Here is a 17,687-nt window from a genome sequence, read left to right as displayed (position 1 = left end):
AGTATGGATCAGTCGACTAACCTCACTTGGAACTTTCGAAATCGAAATTCTTTGATACAGTTTGATCGATTAAAAAAAGGCTCTGTCAGCCTACGCAGAACGATGGCAAAAATCGACTGACATAGCCTTTTTTTAATCAGTCAAACTGTGTCAAAGAATTTCGATTTCGAAATTTGCAACTATCTCTCTCGCACTCACGGTTGCGATATACCAACTGATCCATCCTCTTAATCAAGGAAATCATTATTATCACTACCAACGAAACTGAGTTGGAACCTTGTTTGAACGTGTGTGTGTATATTTTTGTTTTTATTGCATGTGTGTGTGTGTGTGTGTGTTCTGCCTGCCTGCCATAAATAAATAAAAACAATAAAAAAAAAACGAATCATCATTAAATAAAATTATAGAGGATATTGTGTCTTAAGGCATTAAGCGTCCCGGGGATACTTTGACCTCAATCCATATCAATACGTGCAAAACGAAATATATAGTTCCGACGTGCATCACTTTTTGCTATCCACGCAAAGCTGTTTAGAATTGAAGGGACGAAAGATTGAAACTTTGAAAATTCCTGAAAAATAATGTATCCGACACTACACAAAACGAATCCGTTTTCTCCGTGTTGTCACTAAAACAAAAGCGTGTAGTCACTAAAAGGTACGAATAAATTCCGCGATAAATTTGAAAACGCCTCTCGACAATTGCCTGCCCTCGCTGATAGGACATGATGTCATAGAGGGGAGGAGAAATGGTCGTGGAATGATATAAAAAATGTGAAGAAGGGGCAAGCGAAAGAAAAAAAAGTCAAAGTAGTGCCCTCGTTATTATAACGTTAGTGGACATTTTCACCGCACGACTCGCCTATGCCGAGAGTATTTTTTTGTCGGTTTACGGTCACTGTCCTCGTAAGGAATGAAGATATCGTCGCGCGTACGTCGCGCTGCTCTCGTGATCTTCTGCATATCATCTTTATTCGTTATCCTCGGTCGCGTTTATGCTCTGGTGCCCGAGGACATAAAGATCTCGAGTAATATCCGCTGGAGTTGTCGGACAGAGGAGAAACCGGGGGAGAACGGAAGGCGAGGGAGGGGTTTATATAAACTCTAGAAAAATATTCTGCTGGATATAACGCTGAATTTCAGGATCGTCCGCAGGAAGGAAATTTACATTAAGAATTTTTCTCCCTTAACGACCGATTCGACTCTGCGCGCAATATTTAGTTACTCTCGGTCTGCTCGCGCGCCCGATCGCGAATCTGTTTTATGCCCGACAGCCTCGAGCTCTCGTGTGTACAAGTCGTTCGCGCTCGGAATGTTACGAGAAACCGTAAATACTTGGATGGTTATTGAACATTTTTCTCACAGCGATAAGCTCTCCGCGTTGGGTTTGACTTCTTTTCGAAATTTCGATTTTCATGTGAGAAAATACGGAGGAAAAAATCCGCCGTCGATGCGTTAACGGGCGTCGTTCGATGGGAAACTTTTCGTAATATTGAAACGTCTGTCGGGTAATTTCATTTCAAAAGTAGCTCAGTCCTCCGAGTACTTTCTTCGAAAAAAATTCGCCTTCCAAACTTTTCACGAATTTTACTTTTCAACATTTTTTTCAACGCGGTAAGAGAGAGATGCAGGAGAAAAAAGTTTTCCGATCAATTTGACGGGGTTGAAGATGGCGAAAATCGAATGAAAGGTTCGATTGCGAAACTTACCGGGAAGACAGCTCACAGCTTTCTCCTCGTCCGAACATTTTTGCGTCAGCCATAAGTAGTCGAACCACTTGATCACCTTCACTTGTAGATGATTCGGTACCCGCCTCATTCTCATATATGTTTTCACTCCGTCCAGTTTAGCTGGAAAAAAGAAAGCAAAAATCGGAGACAATTCTTCATTAATCACTCTCTTTTCAATCGCTCGATGCCAGCACGCTTTTTACTGGCTAAGTATTAATCCTCTCGAAAGGAATGAGCCAAAGGAGAGGGATTCTTTGCCGGCCAAATATTGACCATCCTCTCTGCGCGCGAGGGGGATCGAGTGACGAGATTCCATTAGCGTGAAAAAAGTTAAATACCGATAGTTTGTTTTACGACGATTACGATGGTGAGCATTAAAACGAGTTTTCCAGCTGCGAGAGTTCAATCGTCCAAGAAATCGCTTCAAGCTAATCGCATTAGAATAAGTGGCGCGTCAAAATTCATTTTTTATCCGCATCCATCGTGAGAAAGCCATTTTGGCAGCTTTCCAAAAGAAAGCCACAAATTTTAAAAGCCCCAGAATTATTCATTTGAGCCCATGCACGTATCGTCAGCTGACAAAGTTTCCTTTGCAGGCAGGATGACTTGTTGGCTGATATGCACGTGGAGACTTTTCCCTTAACCCTCTCGGACCGTATGTTGCTTCTACGCAACAAGCGCTTCCAGGCCCAATAAAACTACATCGGTCAGTAAGGTCGGGGTTCTAACTGCCTATTTCCATCAAGCAAGGTTAGATTGCACCTTAGATACTCCTAAACCAAGAGATAAACTGCTTTAACTCATCGAAATATCAATATAAAGTCGGCGTTTCACGTTGAGTTGGCGTTGTGTGAAAAGGTGCTTTAGTTATCGCAAAAGAAAAGTGGGTATAAATTTTTTTTTCGTACTCCAAACGTTATTTCCTTTCAAAGGGAAGCTAATATGATGTATTTAAGGTATTCGGTGCTAGATTCATTCGTAAATTTTCCTGATTTTGCTCCCCAAGGACCTGGTGCTGCGCGCAGCGAACATTCAAACATTCATATTTCCCAACAAAAAAACCGAAATGTTACAATGGATTCGGAAACTAGAAAGTATTTTGAGATAAAATCATGAAGGGAATCATTTTCCGTCAACGCGAAATAGGTCTCGGTCTGAGAGGGTTAAGGAGCTCTCTAGCACAGTCGAACATTGTTAAGGGCCAGGCTCGCCACGAGACGGATATTGATGACGTTGTTTTCGGAAGGAAGTGAAAAAGCACAGGAGACAGCCCAGTGGCGTTGTTTACGAGTGAAATAAAACGAGAAAAAAAAAAAACGAGAATACGAAAAAAGGTTGAAACGAAGAGAAGAAAAGGTCGGAGCTCCACAGTGCTGTTTCTTGTCTCATATGACCTGCTAGATGTATATCAAGACGGTGTGCACAGCAACTACTTGTCGTAGGTCTTGAGCAACGATCTTGGTCTAATAGCTTTTTTCTCCCCTGCGCCCAGCCTCATAGCGAGGCTAATAAAAATCAATTAATTCGTTCCAGTCTAGACAGCCCTTAATCAAGCTTTCTTTTTGCTGCTCGCGCTATTCCCGAGCTAAAAACGAAATTGACCTCTTCGTTAGTCGGGGATAAATTTCAGGCTGGACGTATCAGATCAGCGAGCAGGGATCATAACGCAAACTCGATCTGATTACTACTGGAACGGGGAGGGGGGGAAAGTAATGTCGAATAAAAATAGACTCGGATATTCGGAAGCTGCGAAGCAGCAATGAGGAAACGATGTCGTTCGTTATCAATGAAAATGCGAGTTGGAAACTCGCCTCTGATGCTGTTAGTCACGCTTGACCTGTTAATTTGTAAATATTGGAAGTTCTAAGGTTATTAATCGTTAGGGAGGAGTTTTATTATCGATGTCGAATGAACGCGATCCTTGAAACTTCTTGCCGCGTGTATAGAGCTCTCTGCACTTTCCAGTTGACAGGAGACTAAGATCGAGCTGGAAACTTCGCTTGAAGTACTCTCAACTATTAAGTTTGTGCACCAATCGGATTCGTATTAACGAATGTTTCAATATTTGTCGTGTGCGAGTGCTTAATCCTTTGTTTTCCTCTCGAAACGATTAATGGGAAACATGCTCTGTGGGGATCGCGCTGCGAAAATATGGAAGAATTGGACGATCTTTGGGGAGCGTTTAATTTTATGGAGATCTGACGTTTACGAGGAGTTTTGGATTCGTAAAATTTGTTCACCCCGTCGCTCCAAGGGATTATTGATCTTTTTGGTCGCTGAATTTTTCAATTTATTATTATTTCTCCTCGTTTTATTTCGCATTTCTTATCCGAAGCGTTTTTTTTTACCACGATCGCGAAAGCAGGCCCCAACAAAGCTGTTCGTTCGTCTTCGGCGGCAAGCAGCACGAAAAGTGTAAGCCAAGCAAAACGGAAAAGTTTAAATTGCAACGTTCGTGAGCTCCGTGTTACTCATTTCTCGGGAAGAGCCTCGAAGGCTTGTTCCCGAACTTTTTCTTACAGCCTCACGAACGAGCTACGAGCAGCTCTCGATTGAAATCTTACTCTTGTCCGACTCAAGCGATGGACTTTGCTGTTATTTACTCAGCCAGCATTTTTTTACTTTTCTTGTTTTTATTGTTATCGAGAATTCCGCGAAAGCAATTGATCCCACTCGACCTGTCTCGCGCGTATCTCCTTCGCGAAATGAACTCGTCAGGAAAAGCTCCTTTATATCCCCCACCAGCTGAAATATTTAGACGTTTTTATTCTCTCCTCTTCTCCAGTTCGCAATTTGACGCTCTCGTGAACATTATTTTCAAGAAATCCATCAGTTTTTTCTAACTCGTCAGCATTGGCGATCGTTTTCTCCTCGTGTCAATTTGAAATGAAACTTGTAATTCGGGGGTTTCCTAATTTTTTAAATCCGTGTGCGCAGATCAAATTTTGCGAGTTTTGGAAATGTCACGAATGTAACCAACCACGATTCAAGCTTAGGAACAAATGGTCAAGTTCAGAAAGAATTGAAATTAAACAAATACGACTTAAAGAGACAAATTTTGCGAAATCGAATTTGCCTAGCCGATGTCACATTAAATTGTTTGAGAATTTGATGGAACAGAACCCCCGTTGTCGAAAGGCAATTACGAAGTCGTTTTTTTTTATTCTCAGTGAAAATATTATTCCAGATGTAAGCTTTTAGGTAATCTCAATACCAAACATGTCAATAAGGTTCTTTTTAAAATTATTCTTATTATTTTTTTGGCAAGGGATTCATTTTTTGGGCGATAATTTGGTATATTTTAATAATATATCAATACTACACTGAATGGCTCAAGTGAGTGTTCATCAGCATTGAATAAGTCATCACGATTTGCAAAAATTCATTTCACTTGATTCTCATTCACTTGCAAATAGATAAGAAAGGTTATTTTATAAATAGATTGGTTAATGTTGCTTAAAATGTTGTTCAAACATAGAATCTCACTTCCCAATTTTTTACTGGATTCGATTGGAATTATAATAATTGGTAATTCGAAAATTCTGGCTAAACATAGACCTATTGGAAAATGTGTGATCCTTAATAACCTGTAAAATTTCATACGCCCATTCGAAAATGACAGGCACGTAAGAAAAAACCAACATTCAGTCATCATAATGAAATTATTTTTCGTCTTTTAAAATGCCTCCAAAGTATAGCTAAAAGAAATAAAATTGATTAAAATAACCACTATGAATTCTAATTTTCATGGTATGTATTCGTTATAAAATTGTTTCTAATGGCTCCCTCGTGCAATCATAATCTTACATTCCATTCCAGAGCTTATTTGATGTACGAGCAGTTGGATGAAATTAATTACTTAATTTATTTAAATTGCTTTGTCAGAAACTTCATTAAAGGATAATGAAAATACATTAGAAAGCAGCATGCATCGACTGAAATTACATGAGCATTCTCATTAAAATCACTTGGTGTAAATTCGGTTAAATTTTTATTTTTTAACAATTTGACAAACATGATATATTTATCTAGAAAAAAAATTTGAGGAAAAGGACATAAATCTTTCGAATTTTTGTGTACGCGGATTCGTATTTATATGTCATGATTTCATTGAATCGATAGTAGCAATGCAGCTCACTTATCGTCCGCGTTATACAACGACCTCTGCCTCTTTTGGCACAGCTCGACGAATCTGGATCCTTCTTATAAATTCGGCTTTATAAATCGAGTTGACCTGCACTCGGATGATTATTCGAGTAAAATTTGGAGAGGGATGAGGAAAAAAAGAATTATTAAAAATGGACTCTCCACTTGTTTTTTTATTTGGGAAAAAGGGCTTGCGCAAAAACTGTTTGCTTGTCGAGCCATTGCGTTTGGTAGGTTTTTAAAAAACAAGCGTGCTCTTCAAACCGATTTTTTTTTCGCTCAGCCACGCATTTATGAATGCTAAATTTGCAAACTTTTGCGCATATCAAAATGACAATAAATTTGACATCATTGAACGTGTATTCCCAGGCGATGTAGAGTGTCTCGCCTCTAATCTCGGGAGAGTGGGAAACGTGTCGACGAAAAGTTGTTCACAACGCACGAGTTTAATCCACGAGCGCGCGCGCCTTCCTATACAGGGCTATAGCCAGGATGGCTTGCATACATTTGAATACTTTGAGATTGCGGCAATTTCGACGTCTGGCTGTGACACCAGCAGTCACCAGTGGCCGTATAAGTTGAATATCCTACACCACATATTATTATACAAAAGCCTTTACACGCCCATTGTATACTCGAGTGCCGTTATATTGCTATCGCTTCGATGCTTTTAATGAGATCGTGGCCACTATTTAAAAATCTGCAGAAAAATCTGATTTTTTTACACATTATAGAAAAATGTTCGAAAATGACGGTTAAAAAAATTGAGGGGAGGTTATCGAACATTTAAGCAAGAAAATAAGTATTAAAAATTGGACATCGTAGTGGCAGTAAATGGATCGTGATTTTTCAATCAAATTTAAGGGATCGTAAATGCTGGAAAAAACAAAAATTAAATCATATACGTATTCGTTGAATATTTATCTTGTTAATGGCGTTATAAAAATATCAGGTCACCGAAACTTTAAGAATGAAATCATAAATTAACTACGATTATCGCTCACGATGAATCGTTGAATACTAGGTTCGGTACGACATCGGCAACACCGCTCTATCAGCCGTTTATATATATGTATATCAACGTATATCGTGTTTAGTTGTGACGTGCTTACATTAGTGTATCGGTACTGTACAGGCGTGTATACTTTCTCGGTATAATTAATAGAAAAATGTTTTTTGTTCATATTTATACAAATATTGTGATAACAAAAATATGTGTAATCACAAATAATGACGTAACCTCAAATTCAAATAAATTGTTGGTTATGTGTATCAAGTCATATGTGAGTGACAAGCCATCAGTTTACCGTTGGCAAGGTAGATGTATCTCTCCACCAACAACAAAGTTGCCAAATCAAAAAGTTAACTAATCAAATTTTTACTAATAATGATATTTTTTTTATATAATTGATAATTACAACGGACTAATTGATTAGTTATGTTAATTTTTAAATCTATAAACTTTGAGAGAATATAATAGCGCCTTATCATGACAAAAAATTCAGTTGTTCAACGCTCGTGTGGTGGGCATGATCTCATTAACGAATAAGAGAGCGAGCAAAGTGTGTGAAACCCTTTTGGGATGGGAAACATTCATTAAATTCACAAAAATTTTTAAATCAACTTCAAAATCTTCTTTGGTGACTACTTTGACGGTCGAGGATGTCAAGCTGTGTGTCTCGAGTAGATTTTGAATCGATGAAAGTTGGAAAGTTAAGAGATTGAAATCCGCCCGATATTTCGATGATTTATTTCTCATTATTTTGAGGTAGATTATGCCCGAAGGATCGTGTTTTATGGGTCTCTAAATTGGATCGATTTTTACTCCCTAATTAAAGGAATAATTACTTTAAATTAATGTCAAATTTATTAATTCGAAACTGTAAATAAAAATAAATGTTTTCAACTTATTTTGGCGAATTAATTAATCGGGGATCTATCACTGACTGAACCTGAAATTTCATTCGTCCCTGGCAAGAATACTTCAGTTTTTTATGTAAAAAATCGCATTAGAGAGCGCAAAGGGAAATGAAACAAGAAAAAAGTGTTAATAAAAAGACAGAGGGCTGTGGCAGGAATGGACCAAGCCAAGAAGAAACAAAACGCCGAAATAAGCAAAAACGAGTGCTCATTACTAATTTCTTTTAATCTTTATGGTAATATAACTTTGTTACTATAGTAAGACAATCGTCTCGAATTTTTTCCCAAACCTTCATTATACACTTTACTGTTATTGCATACTTTTTCATAAACTTCGTAAAAAGCGTTCATTCGTTAGATGGAAAGATAAACGATTTTTTACGCATAGTCCTTAAAACTCTGTGTATTTTTCTTCATATTTAAGCACGTTTGTCTCAATAACGAATAAGATGAACCCTTTAAAATTTGAAATACGTGTCAGTCGACTAGCCATTTAAAGTTTGTGTAAATTTAAAGACTTTCTTAAGAAAATCTTTTCGTGCATTGACTACCTTAATGCACGATTTTCAAACGTCGAGGATAATGAAATCCCAAGATAAAGCATCATCATGACCGACTCATTATTAGTCAACATTTTCACCAATTTTCGCAGACTCCTCGTCTCGATACGTGGAATATTCCCTTTTTTCCAGGCTTCCATCCCTCATCCGGCTACGCTACAGCTTCGATCCCGGGATCCTCGTACACCGCACCGTTAATATTTATAGCCTCGACGAATTGGCTCGACGCGAAGTGATTTAGCACTCCGCACGGTTATTCAAAGCCAGACTCTCTTATTCACGCTCCCGCCGTTCCGTAACAACCGCTCACTTGCTCAACCAAATCGTGGCGAGCTGAGAGGGCGAAGCAAAAAAAAACAAGAAATTGTAAATGAAACAAAAAAACGCAGGATAAGCGAGGGACGCGAGTAAATATGCTGTTGTATCATAAAAGCAATTTGTTATCCTCGAAATAATAGCCAACCAAATAATAATCTGATAAAAAGTACACGTACGTCCCCTTAATAGGCTACAAAGTAGCAGGAATATTTTATTTCATTCTCGTTAATACTACACCTTTATGGATGACCGAATAAATATTCGCACTAACATTCTTCCTTGATTTTATCCTCGGTTTCATAAAAATGTGCGATTCGAGTAGTACAAACCGAGAACAGCCGGACTGGGCTCGATGTCACGTTGATACTCGTAACAACAAACGAATTATGATCAGCGAGAATGTCCAATTACAAAGCGAATCTCTTTTGGAGGGCTCCACTGATTTGAAAGTTTTCAATAAATCGATTTTTTAAATTACATTTTCCCAGAGTAAAAATACTCGAAATACGAAAATTTTGTGAAGCTCGTCGATTGCTAAAGAATCTTTAAACGCTTTTTTCTCGAAACAACCTTATTGGACGTCTCGTTGATCAAATTTCACATCGATCACATATATTCTTGTACTTGTATCACACATCTCTGTGTACTTCGATACATAAAACTGTCGCGACTTCCGTCAAGCTGAAGACTAATTAAAAAAAACGACGAGCCAAACGATTTCAACTGAAAAATCTTCGGATCATCAAAAAGGTGTTGAGAGATTTTGGTGCAGAGGCGAAATTAATGATACAGACAGAAAAGTTACCAAATATCGTCGTCTGTGGATCAGTACGAACTAGTTTAGGAAACCTAAAAAAGATGGCGGATCTGTTTATAACTTAAAAATGAAAACATTTTTATGGGTTCAATTTTTTTTCAACTAAAATTGTATTTACTTTTTTTTTTATGTATTTGATGCCTGCACCCGACTGGCTGCACACTACACGGGTAAAAGTTCGAAAGTCCTGAACTGCGCATCACGATGCCCTCGGCTTCGCCTCGGGCATTATGACGCGCAGTACAAGAATTTCAAACTTTCTGCCCTTGTCGCGTAACATACTATTTTTATAAAAGTAAAAAACTATAAATAGAATCTCGAATAAAAAGAAAACAATCGTTTTTTTTTCGGAAAATGGCCGCCATTTGGTTAGTTTTTTTTTAAAACTATTTCAAGAGTGCGTTCATAAAGTGGAACAACTTTTATACTTTCGATTCTATGACACTGTCAAAAAAATCATGAAAGTAGCCTTTTTCTTAAACGTCCAAAGCTTGAACGTGCAAAGTGTTAAATATGCTTAAATAAACTTTGAATAATTAAGTAAACAACGAAGTTAGCAATGTTCTGAACGTAAATATATATTTGTTAACTCATTTCGTACACTCGTTGAAATTTTCGATAATTTTTTAAGCCTCTCAATGCGTTGGAACAAAAAAATCCAAGTTGGCTCGATTTCGTAGGTGGTAAAAGTCTCGTGAGTAGTCAACCTCACATTATAGTCAGACGCTCCCTTAAACTACGATAGGCATTGTTATAATGGGATGAGATTTCGGGCCTACCGATCTCTCAGCTCCGGTACAAGTTGGTCTATCCAGGGAACGGCTATTACATCCTCGTCCTAGACTAACTATCTAATCGTATATGTAATTAACCATGCTTATATGTATATACGTAAGTCAACTGTTGTTCACTCCTCTCTAACGGACGAGACTCGTAGGATTAGGAGCGAAACCCTACTAACAGTGTCATCATTGCAAATCCAGGTTCGCACACGACAGTCTAATCCTTTAATCAGTTTGTTGCCCTGCGTCCTTACCCTCGTTCTTATAATCAGATACCTTACGAAGTTAAAGACATGCGGGAAATTCCTATTTTTATTAAATCATCGAACTTTTATAAAAATAGTGAAACGTCAGGATCTTGGGATGCCCATGTCCGAGTCAGCTTCCCAGAACAGGTCTGTGCGGTGTCACGAGGCAAAGTCTTTATTGAGCTTTGGTCTAGTGGAGCGAGGAAGAAAATGTGTAAGGAGGGAAAATCCTTTTTTTAAGGTAGAACGGTACCGCTTTTGCGGGGCAGGCGGTGAGGGGTGCTCCAATGCTTTGACATGGAAAGCATTGGAGCTCTCGTCTTACGAACTGCACGTGAATTTAGTTCCTGGTTTTCAATTTACATGTAAAATGATTATTATGGACTTTGAGATGAAATATAATTATTTCAACCGTAATGTTGCTAATTTTGGCGAAAAGAAGCTTCTTGTTTTATATTTCAAAATGTCAAACTTTGCTTTGACAACAGCAAGGCAGGGTTGAGTTTCACTTTTTGACTGTTGGCTGCCCTGCTCAAGGCCCGCAAGAAGAGGCAAACTTCGTTTATTAATTTTCTTTTGCACATTGGAGATAAACGGTACGGTGAAATCACTGCGACTTTCGCGAGAGTTATCCTGACAGTTGGTTCACATACTGGTGTTCGTTTCATCAAAAATTGGCCTTTTTCGTTTTTCAACGTTTTTTGCGTTTTTTACGCCTTTCCATGAGATCGAGTAGAAAAAGTAATTCAATTTTCTCAGAAACGCTATGGCCGAACCCGTTGAAATTTCTCGAGCAACGAGTTTGCACATTTTCGAACGTATCTACCAATTTGCATAAAAATCATTCTTTTTTTATTCATCGTAGCGTTCCACCTTAACACGATGAATGTTCGCCTGCTTTCTGAGAAACTACGAGGAGGTTCAGTTATCCCCAGCAATTCGTTGTTTTCCTCCAGAGAGAATTCGATAAAAGCCTTTTCGTAGGTTAATCTGCCTTGGTTCCCCATCGAACTCCGCGTAGATCGACCGACTGATTATGAGCACTGAAGCGTCACTTCATGCCATTATTTTTGTTTAATCCGTTTTATATTTTTGTCAGCTACAAAAACTAATTGGTCCTCGTAAAAGAATTTGAGGAAGAGAGCTCAAGAGCCCCTTTCCTTGGAAAGTAGTAACGAGGATTTGTTAGCAGAGCCACAGTTATACAAAATGGCAAGATTGCTGAGTTTGTTAATAGTTTGGAAAAACCAGGCGGTTCATTAGATTTCTGAAAGGAAGGGAAAACGCCAGACATTCGTCCTCTCCATATTTTCGTTCCAGTAAAATGGAACGTAGAAACAAAAGGAAAAAGGGAAGATATGCGCCAATAAACAAAGTCATGGCTCAGGTCGTTAAGCGGCTTCGTAAGTATAGCAATAAAAAGCAGAGAAGCAGCGAGATGTAAAGGGCAACAAACTGTGTGGGATCGGACAAAAATGTTTTTTTTAAATTCATTGCCGTCATCAGCGGGCTTACGATCTCGGGACGTAAAAATATGGTAATGACTACGAGTAAAGAAAAACCGAAGGATAAAAAAACTGTAAGCTGGAAAATGGAAAAGTTGGGGTGAGAAAAGATAAATCTGTTTGACTTATTTCGCTTATTCAAATGCTCGAAATGCTCGAAATCCGTATGAATTGTCTCAACATATTTTCCAAACATTTAAGGGAGTTACCTCGTGTGGCAAAAAACATAGACTTTTGAAATTTGACCAGTTTCACGACGGTCTTCGCGATTCCGGGGGATTGGCTTATCTGAGATGAAAAAAGCAAAGAGCGTTTTGACGTGCAAAGCAGTGGCTATCGCCTGAACCAAACTCATAGAGAAACATTGAAAACTGAAGGATTTTGGCGCGTTGAAAGATTTTTAAAATTAAAGTATCGTGTTTCAAGGCCCGAGGATCCTTCAATTTTGATATTTCTTTACGATCCTACTTCACCGCGCGAACCCACCCGAGATATCAGAGTTAAAAAATTCTATCACAGAGTCGAAACACCAATAAATAAATTACCCCCAAATTAAAAAAATCCATCTTTTTTTCCTCCCCGCAAAAAAATCGTGAAAAAGCCTCAAAAAATCCGGCTCCCACACGGGGTGGCCCCCTTAAACGAAATCGTCCAAGTGAAGACACAGCGAGCCAAATGAGGTGGAAACTAATGTCTGCGGAGTATAGAAACCCGGAAAAAAGTAGAATCGACATGTGGATGGAGAGGAGCTCGCGAGGCGGTTGAATGCCCAAGTCATTCGGTTTTTGCGGAGAGATTTCTCTAGCCGGAATCTCGTTGAAGTCGATGTTACGTAGACGGGGGTAAATGGGATGCTTGTCTAGTCGAACGACACAAGGAAGCCTTTGAAGCCGGTGCAAAAACGTTTGAAAGTTATAGGGCGAGCAGAAATCTTGTGGATCGTGCACAGCGACTCGGGGGGCGAGAAGAGAGAGGTTCTTGCGAGCACGGGGAGGGTTATGCGGACTGGGAGGAGATGAGAAAAAGGAGCGAGAAGCACAGCGCGCCTAGGATGTTTGCGCTCGACCAAACAGCACCGAGCGAACGCGTTTCTTCTCGTGCTTAAACAACTCTTTTACTTGTATCTTCGGAGCGCGCAAAGGCCCCGCGCAAACGTGACGCGACAAACGCGGGCGAAGCTTTTGCGGGCGTTAAATGAATATTGTATCCATCCTCGGTGGGCTGACGTCATACGACATTTCGTTGAATAAATTAACCGCGAGGCGAGCCCCCAACATAAAAACAAGCGGTCGGGCCATTTTTCCTCGCGGAACGAGCCGCTTTCCATGAATACCGTATCACCTGTTTTTCTTTTCCCTTTTTTTCAAAGACGAACTCCCCACTGGTTTATTTCTTGTTTTTCTCCACTCGGAAACATTCCCACGTAAACGCCTGATACGCCGAGAAACTCTGCGATCAACCCTGAGATGACCGAGGCCTCGGATTTTGCCAACTGCCAGACACCGGGACGATTGTACATCCAAAGATTCTACAGTGCTCGAACCCGAAAACTTGGCGATTGCACAACTGCGGTATTTTGGGGCGCCTCAGCCCTGCGAGGAACCCTCCACAGAGGACGAGGAGTGCGAATAGACGGTGAGTGGAATAAAGACGGCGTTGCCAAGTGCGGAAAGCGATAGGCACTTTTGCCAACTGCTATATCCATAATGTAGATTGCCCTAAGAGAGAGAGCGAGAGAGAGAGAGAGAGAGAGAGAGAGAGAGAGAGAGAGAGTCTCTCTCGTCGAGTTTCCAAGCTTTCGGCCCTCACCTTCCATATCCATTTCAGCTGCTGGATCCTCGGCTATTTGTATTTTCTACTGTGTACGTATGTGGGCTCGTACAGGGAGAACAACGTGGAAGAGAATTCTCTGATGTTCTTCATCCACACCAGGCTCGCTTGTTCGCTCGCGCAATCTCGCCCTCTTTGTTCCGCTAGTTTAGCCTCCCTTCTTCTCACTTCTCCACTCGTTTAGCCCATTCCTTGATCTTCCTTGCTCACACGCCGTCCCATATGCCACTTCCGCTGCGCGCTATCTCTACCCAGACCCTTCTACTCACTCCCGTCCGCAGTTGATGCACGAGCCAACGAAATCGTCCCATGAATTATTCAGCGCTTGATTTTACCACGATTCTCTGCTCCTGCCTTTTCTCTCCGCTCTCTATCTCTGGCTGCCTCCTGCCCTCTTTTTCCGTGGGGGTTTCTCCTCGTCCCTTTCCCTCGTTCGCGTCTCCTCGAGGTCGAAGATTAATAATTAAGGATCATAGAAATCTGGAATGGTCGTGCGGTCTAAAATGCTCGCGCAAACTGCCAAGTCTTCGGAATTCTTGCACGCGAATTAGATCGCTTTGATCGACGGGAAAAGCTGCGCTCCAAGGACGCTCGAGACACCCGACACAATTATACTTTTGTGTGCAATAGGACATTTTCAGGCGATGGAAAAACAACTCGAGTTCTTTCCGAGCTCCTGAATATTCATGGAACGTTCGAGTGACTACGCACAGAGCTCGGAGTAATACAACGCTTTTTTGTAAATAAATAATCGGATGGGAATAACGAAGAAAGTAGTTTCGGGAGTGACGTTCCAACGACTCGAGAAATCGAAACAATTTTGGAGGAGTTTCGAGCAGTAAGTCGACCCGTTCAGTCAAGTTAATTGCAGTTTTGTAGTCGAAAAAGTATTTCATCAAAGTTTCTCATCAGTGATCGCCCTTGACGCGATCACCATTTTCGATTTCACATTTCAAAAAACAGTGGCGTACCAATTTTCGTTCGAACGGGTCCCAGATTGAAAAAAATTATTCAAATTTGTAGTAAATAGGTGAAAAAAAAAACAAAACAAAATGGACGCAATAATTTCCGCATATTACGTTAAATGTAAATTTGGAGTTTCCGCTTCGCAAAATCGCGAAAACATGCAAAAGCACGGCCAATAATCCCATCCTTGAAATTTTCCTAGTTATTATAAAACGACGAAAACTCGATTCGTAAAGGCCCCAGGCCAGTGTCGAACGACCTCGGGTTTGTTTATAATTAGTGTAAATCCAGTTTGGTCCATTCTATTTGAGACTCACGCGACGCACTCGTACGAAATAATGACCGAGCAAGTGTCCCGTACTGTGAGCAGTTGTGACAAGCCTAAGTGCATTCGAGTAAGGGGACAAAGCCTCAGCACAGTTTGAGAAGTTCACAAGTAACGCGAATACGTCGAAGCTCAGAGAATTCCTGCAACTATTTTCGAATTGTGGTTGGAGCAGGACGCGTGCTGCGTTGTGTTTCGAGGCTGAGAAAGACTCTGCAGCAGCCTCTGATCATTGAAGCCGGCTAGGCACCGCGCCGCGTCACACTCTCGTTATTAATGCAGCGGAGCATCCGTGTCTAGGATCCTTGCTCTCCCTCCGTGTATATATTAAATAAGTATAAATATACGCGGACGGGAGCACACATATTCGCACTTACACAGGTCAATAAATATCTCACCGACACTGCGCAAGAGCTGCCAGCGTTGGCTTCACTTCCCGGGTTTCCCGTGGCGCGTTCCCAGGGAGGAATTAGTTTTGTCCGGTGGCTGTCGTCCGCCGCGGACCAGCGACAACAGATCGATGACGTCAGCGGTTCCGTTCTATTTTTAGTCACGCGCGCCGCCAGGATGAACGAGAGACGGCGACGGGGGCGGCCCGGAGGGGCGGACGGGGTCGTGCGACAGTAAAAAGGCTCGAGGGCACGGGACGAAGAAGCGACGGAAAGGAAAGGCTCCGAGTTGGAGAAGAAGCTTTCCCGCAATGCTGCAGATGGAAATGGAAATTGAAGTGGAATATGAGGGAATGAAGAGGACGAAAAATAACGGGGAAAATAAAATCGTGGAGAAATACAGAAGCGGAAGATGCGACTCGGTCGGGACCGAGTGCACTCTGCTCATTCGTTGTGATCAACTGAAGCTCGGATACATTGCCAAGGGCTAGCAATCGAGGACGAAGGAGGGCGGTCGCGGAAACTGGCGAGATTCCACCGGCACAAAAACTCGATCGGTGCAGTAGACCTTTGGGAAATTTGCATTTGTTTGAAAATTTCTCGGGTAGATGTTAACTTTTCGGTGTCACCTCGCGTCCTGACATGAATATATTATGCGGACGGGCCTCTCACTCTGCTCCTTAACAGCCTCCCTGCTTCGTCCTGGCTTCATGAATATTTCCATTTAACGCTTCTCACATAAGTCGGACGAGTTGGTGAAACTAGCTTTCGAAATACTTTGATTTGATCATGATCGGTCTCAATGGGAGGCATAATTGTCCCGTGTCAATTCGAGAACTGAATTAGAATGAGTCTTTAGGAATATTGTGACGAATAACTTTTTTATAGTTTAACGAAACTTGGTTGGAATGAATAGAATTGTTGGAGAGGTTATTCAGTGAAAATATTTTCATATTTTAACAAAATTTACTTCCCAGGCGTGAAGACTTTTGGGTTTTTGTACTTTTCTAGTTTCAGGGTCGTAGCGGAAAATCGAGGCGTCTAGAAATGAGGATTTTTTCAAACCCGATATATCTCGACTTTATGGTTTTACTTAAAAATCAATTTTTCTCGAGCTACTAGTCGAGTGTAATGAAGGGCTTGGAATGAATAAAAAATCAATAAACGCTGTATCATCAAGTGTCGATTGTGTTAGACGCCCCGAATGCTCGAGTTTATTAATGCGAAAAGTGGGAACAGACGAGTTCAACAAACGAATTAGTGACGTGTCTGTTGAGAAGAAAGAGACCGAGGCGTATTATCAACGAGACGGATCGGCTCGTTCGCTCGAGAGGTTCACTCGGAGCTTCATTAATATCTCGTCTCGCGCACACTTCCGTATTTCACCACTTTTTTCCCTTCATATTCACTCTTAAAAAAATCAAATCTTGGTTTTTTTCGTCTCTTAGTTCGTGTTAAGGTAGATCATGCCCGAAAGATCGTATTTCATCGGCGTCTAAATTGGATCGATTTTTACTCCTTAATTAAAAATATAATCACTTTAAATTAATGTCAAAGTTATTAATTCGAAATTGTAAATAAATTTATCTTTCGGCGAATGAAATTACAAGCCATTATAATTCAAAGGGGATCCATCACTGACCGAACCCAAAATTTCATTCATCCCTGGCGAAAATTTTCTTTTTTTCAATCCTTAATTTTTCTTTTTTATGAAAAATCGTTTTTTTTCCAATTTTTTATTAAAATTTATTTTAATTCAGTTTTTTATGTCAAAAATCCCATTAGAGAGCGCAAGGGAAACACAAGGGAAATGGATCAAGAAAAAAGTGTTAATAAAAAGACAGAAGGCTATGACAGGAATGGGCCCAGCCAAGAATAAACAAAATGCCCAAATAAGCAAACGTAAGGTTACGAGTGCTCATTACCAATTTCCTTCAATCTTTAACGTAATATATCTTTACTGCTAGTAAGACAATCGTCTCGAATTTTTTCTCAAACCTTCATTCTATACTTCATTGTTATTGCGTACGTTTTTAAGACGAGCTCTTTAAAATTTAATATACGTGTCAGTCGACTGTCCATTTAAACTCTGTGTAAAATTCAATACTTTTTTAAGAAAGGATCGTTTTGTGTATGAACTACCTTAACAAAC

The 17,687-nt window shown here is 40.3% G+C and overlaps 1 protein-coding gene across 5 annotated transcripts in view; it reads right to left on the bottom strand.

Annotated features, from left to right (window-relative positions):
- Positions 1-17,687, bottom strand: part of LOC122411279 (cyclic nucleotide-gated cation channel alpha-3) — a 177,779-nt gene that overhangs the window by 43,884 nt on the left and 116,208 nt on the right. For all 5 annotated transcript variants that reach the window (XM_043419989.1, XM_043419993.1, XM_043419992.1 and 2 more), the window contains one exon: positions 1,709-1,849. In XM_043419989.1, coding sequence (XP_043275924.1) covers positions 1,709-1,849 — 141 coding nt within the window. The remainder of the gene's footprint in view (positions 1-1,708; positions 1,850-17,687) is intronic.

Source organism: Venturia canescens, chromosome 5, assembly GCF_019457755.1.
Source record: "Venturia canescens isolate UGA chromosome 5, ASM1945775v1, whole genome shotgun sequence".
NCBI lineage: Eukaryota > Metazoa > Arthropoda > Insecta > Hymenoptera > Ichneumonidae > Venturia > Venturia canescens.
The sequence above is the reverse complement of the archived record's forward strand: the minus strand, read 5'-3'. Positions and strand labels throughout refer to the sequence as shown.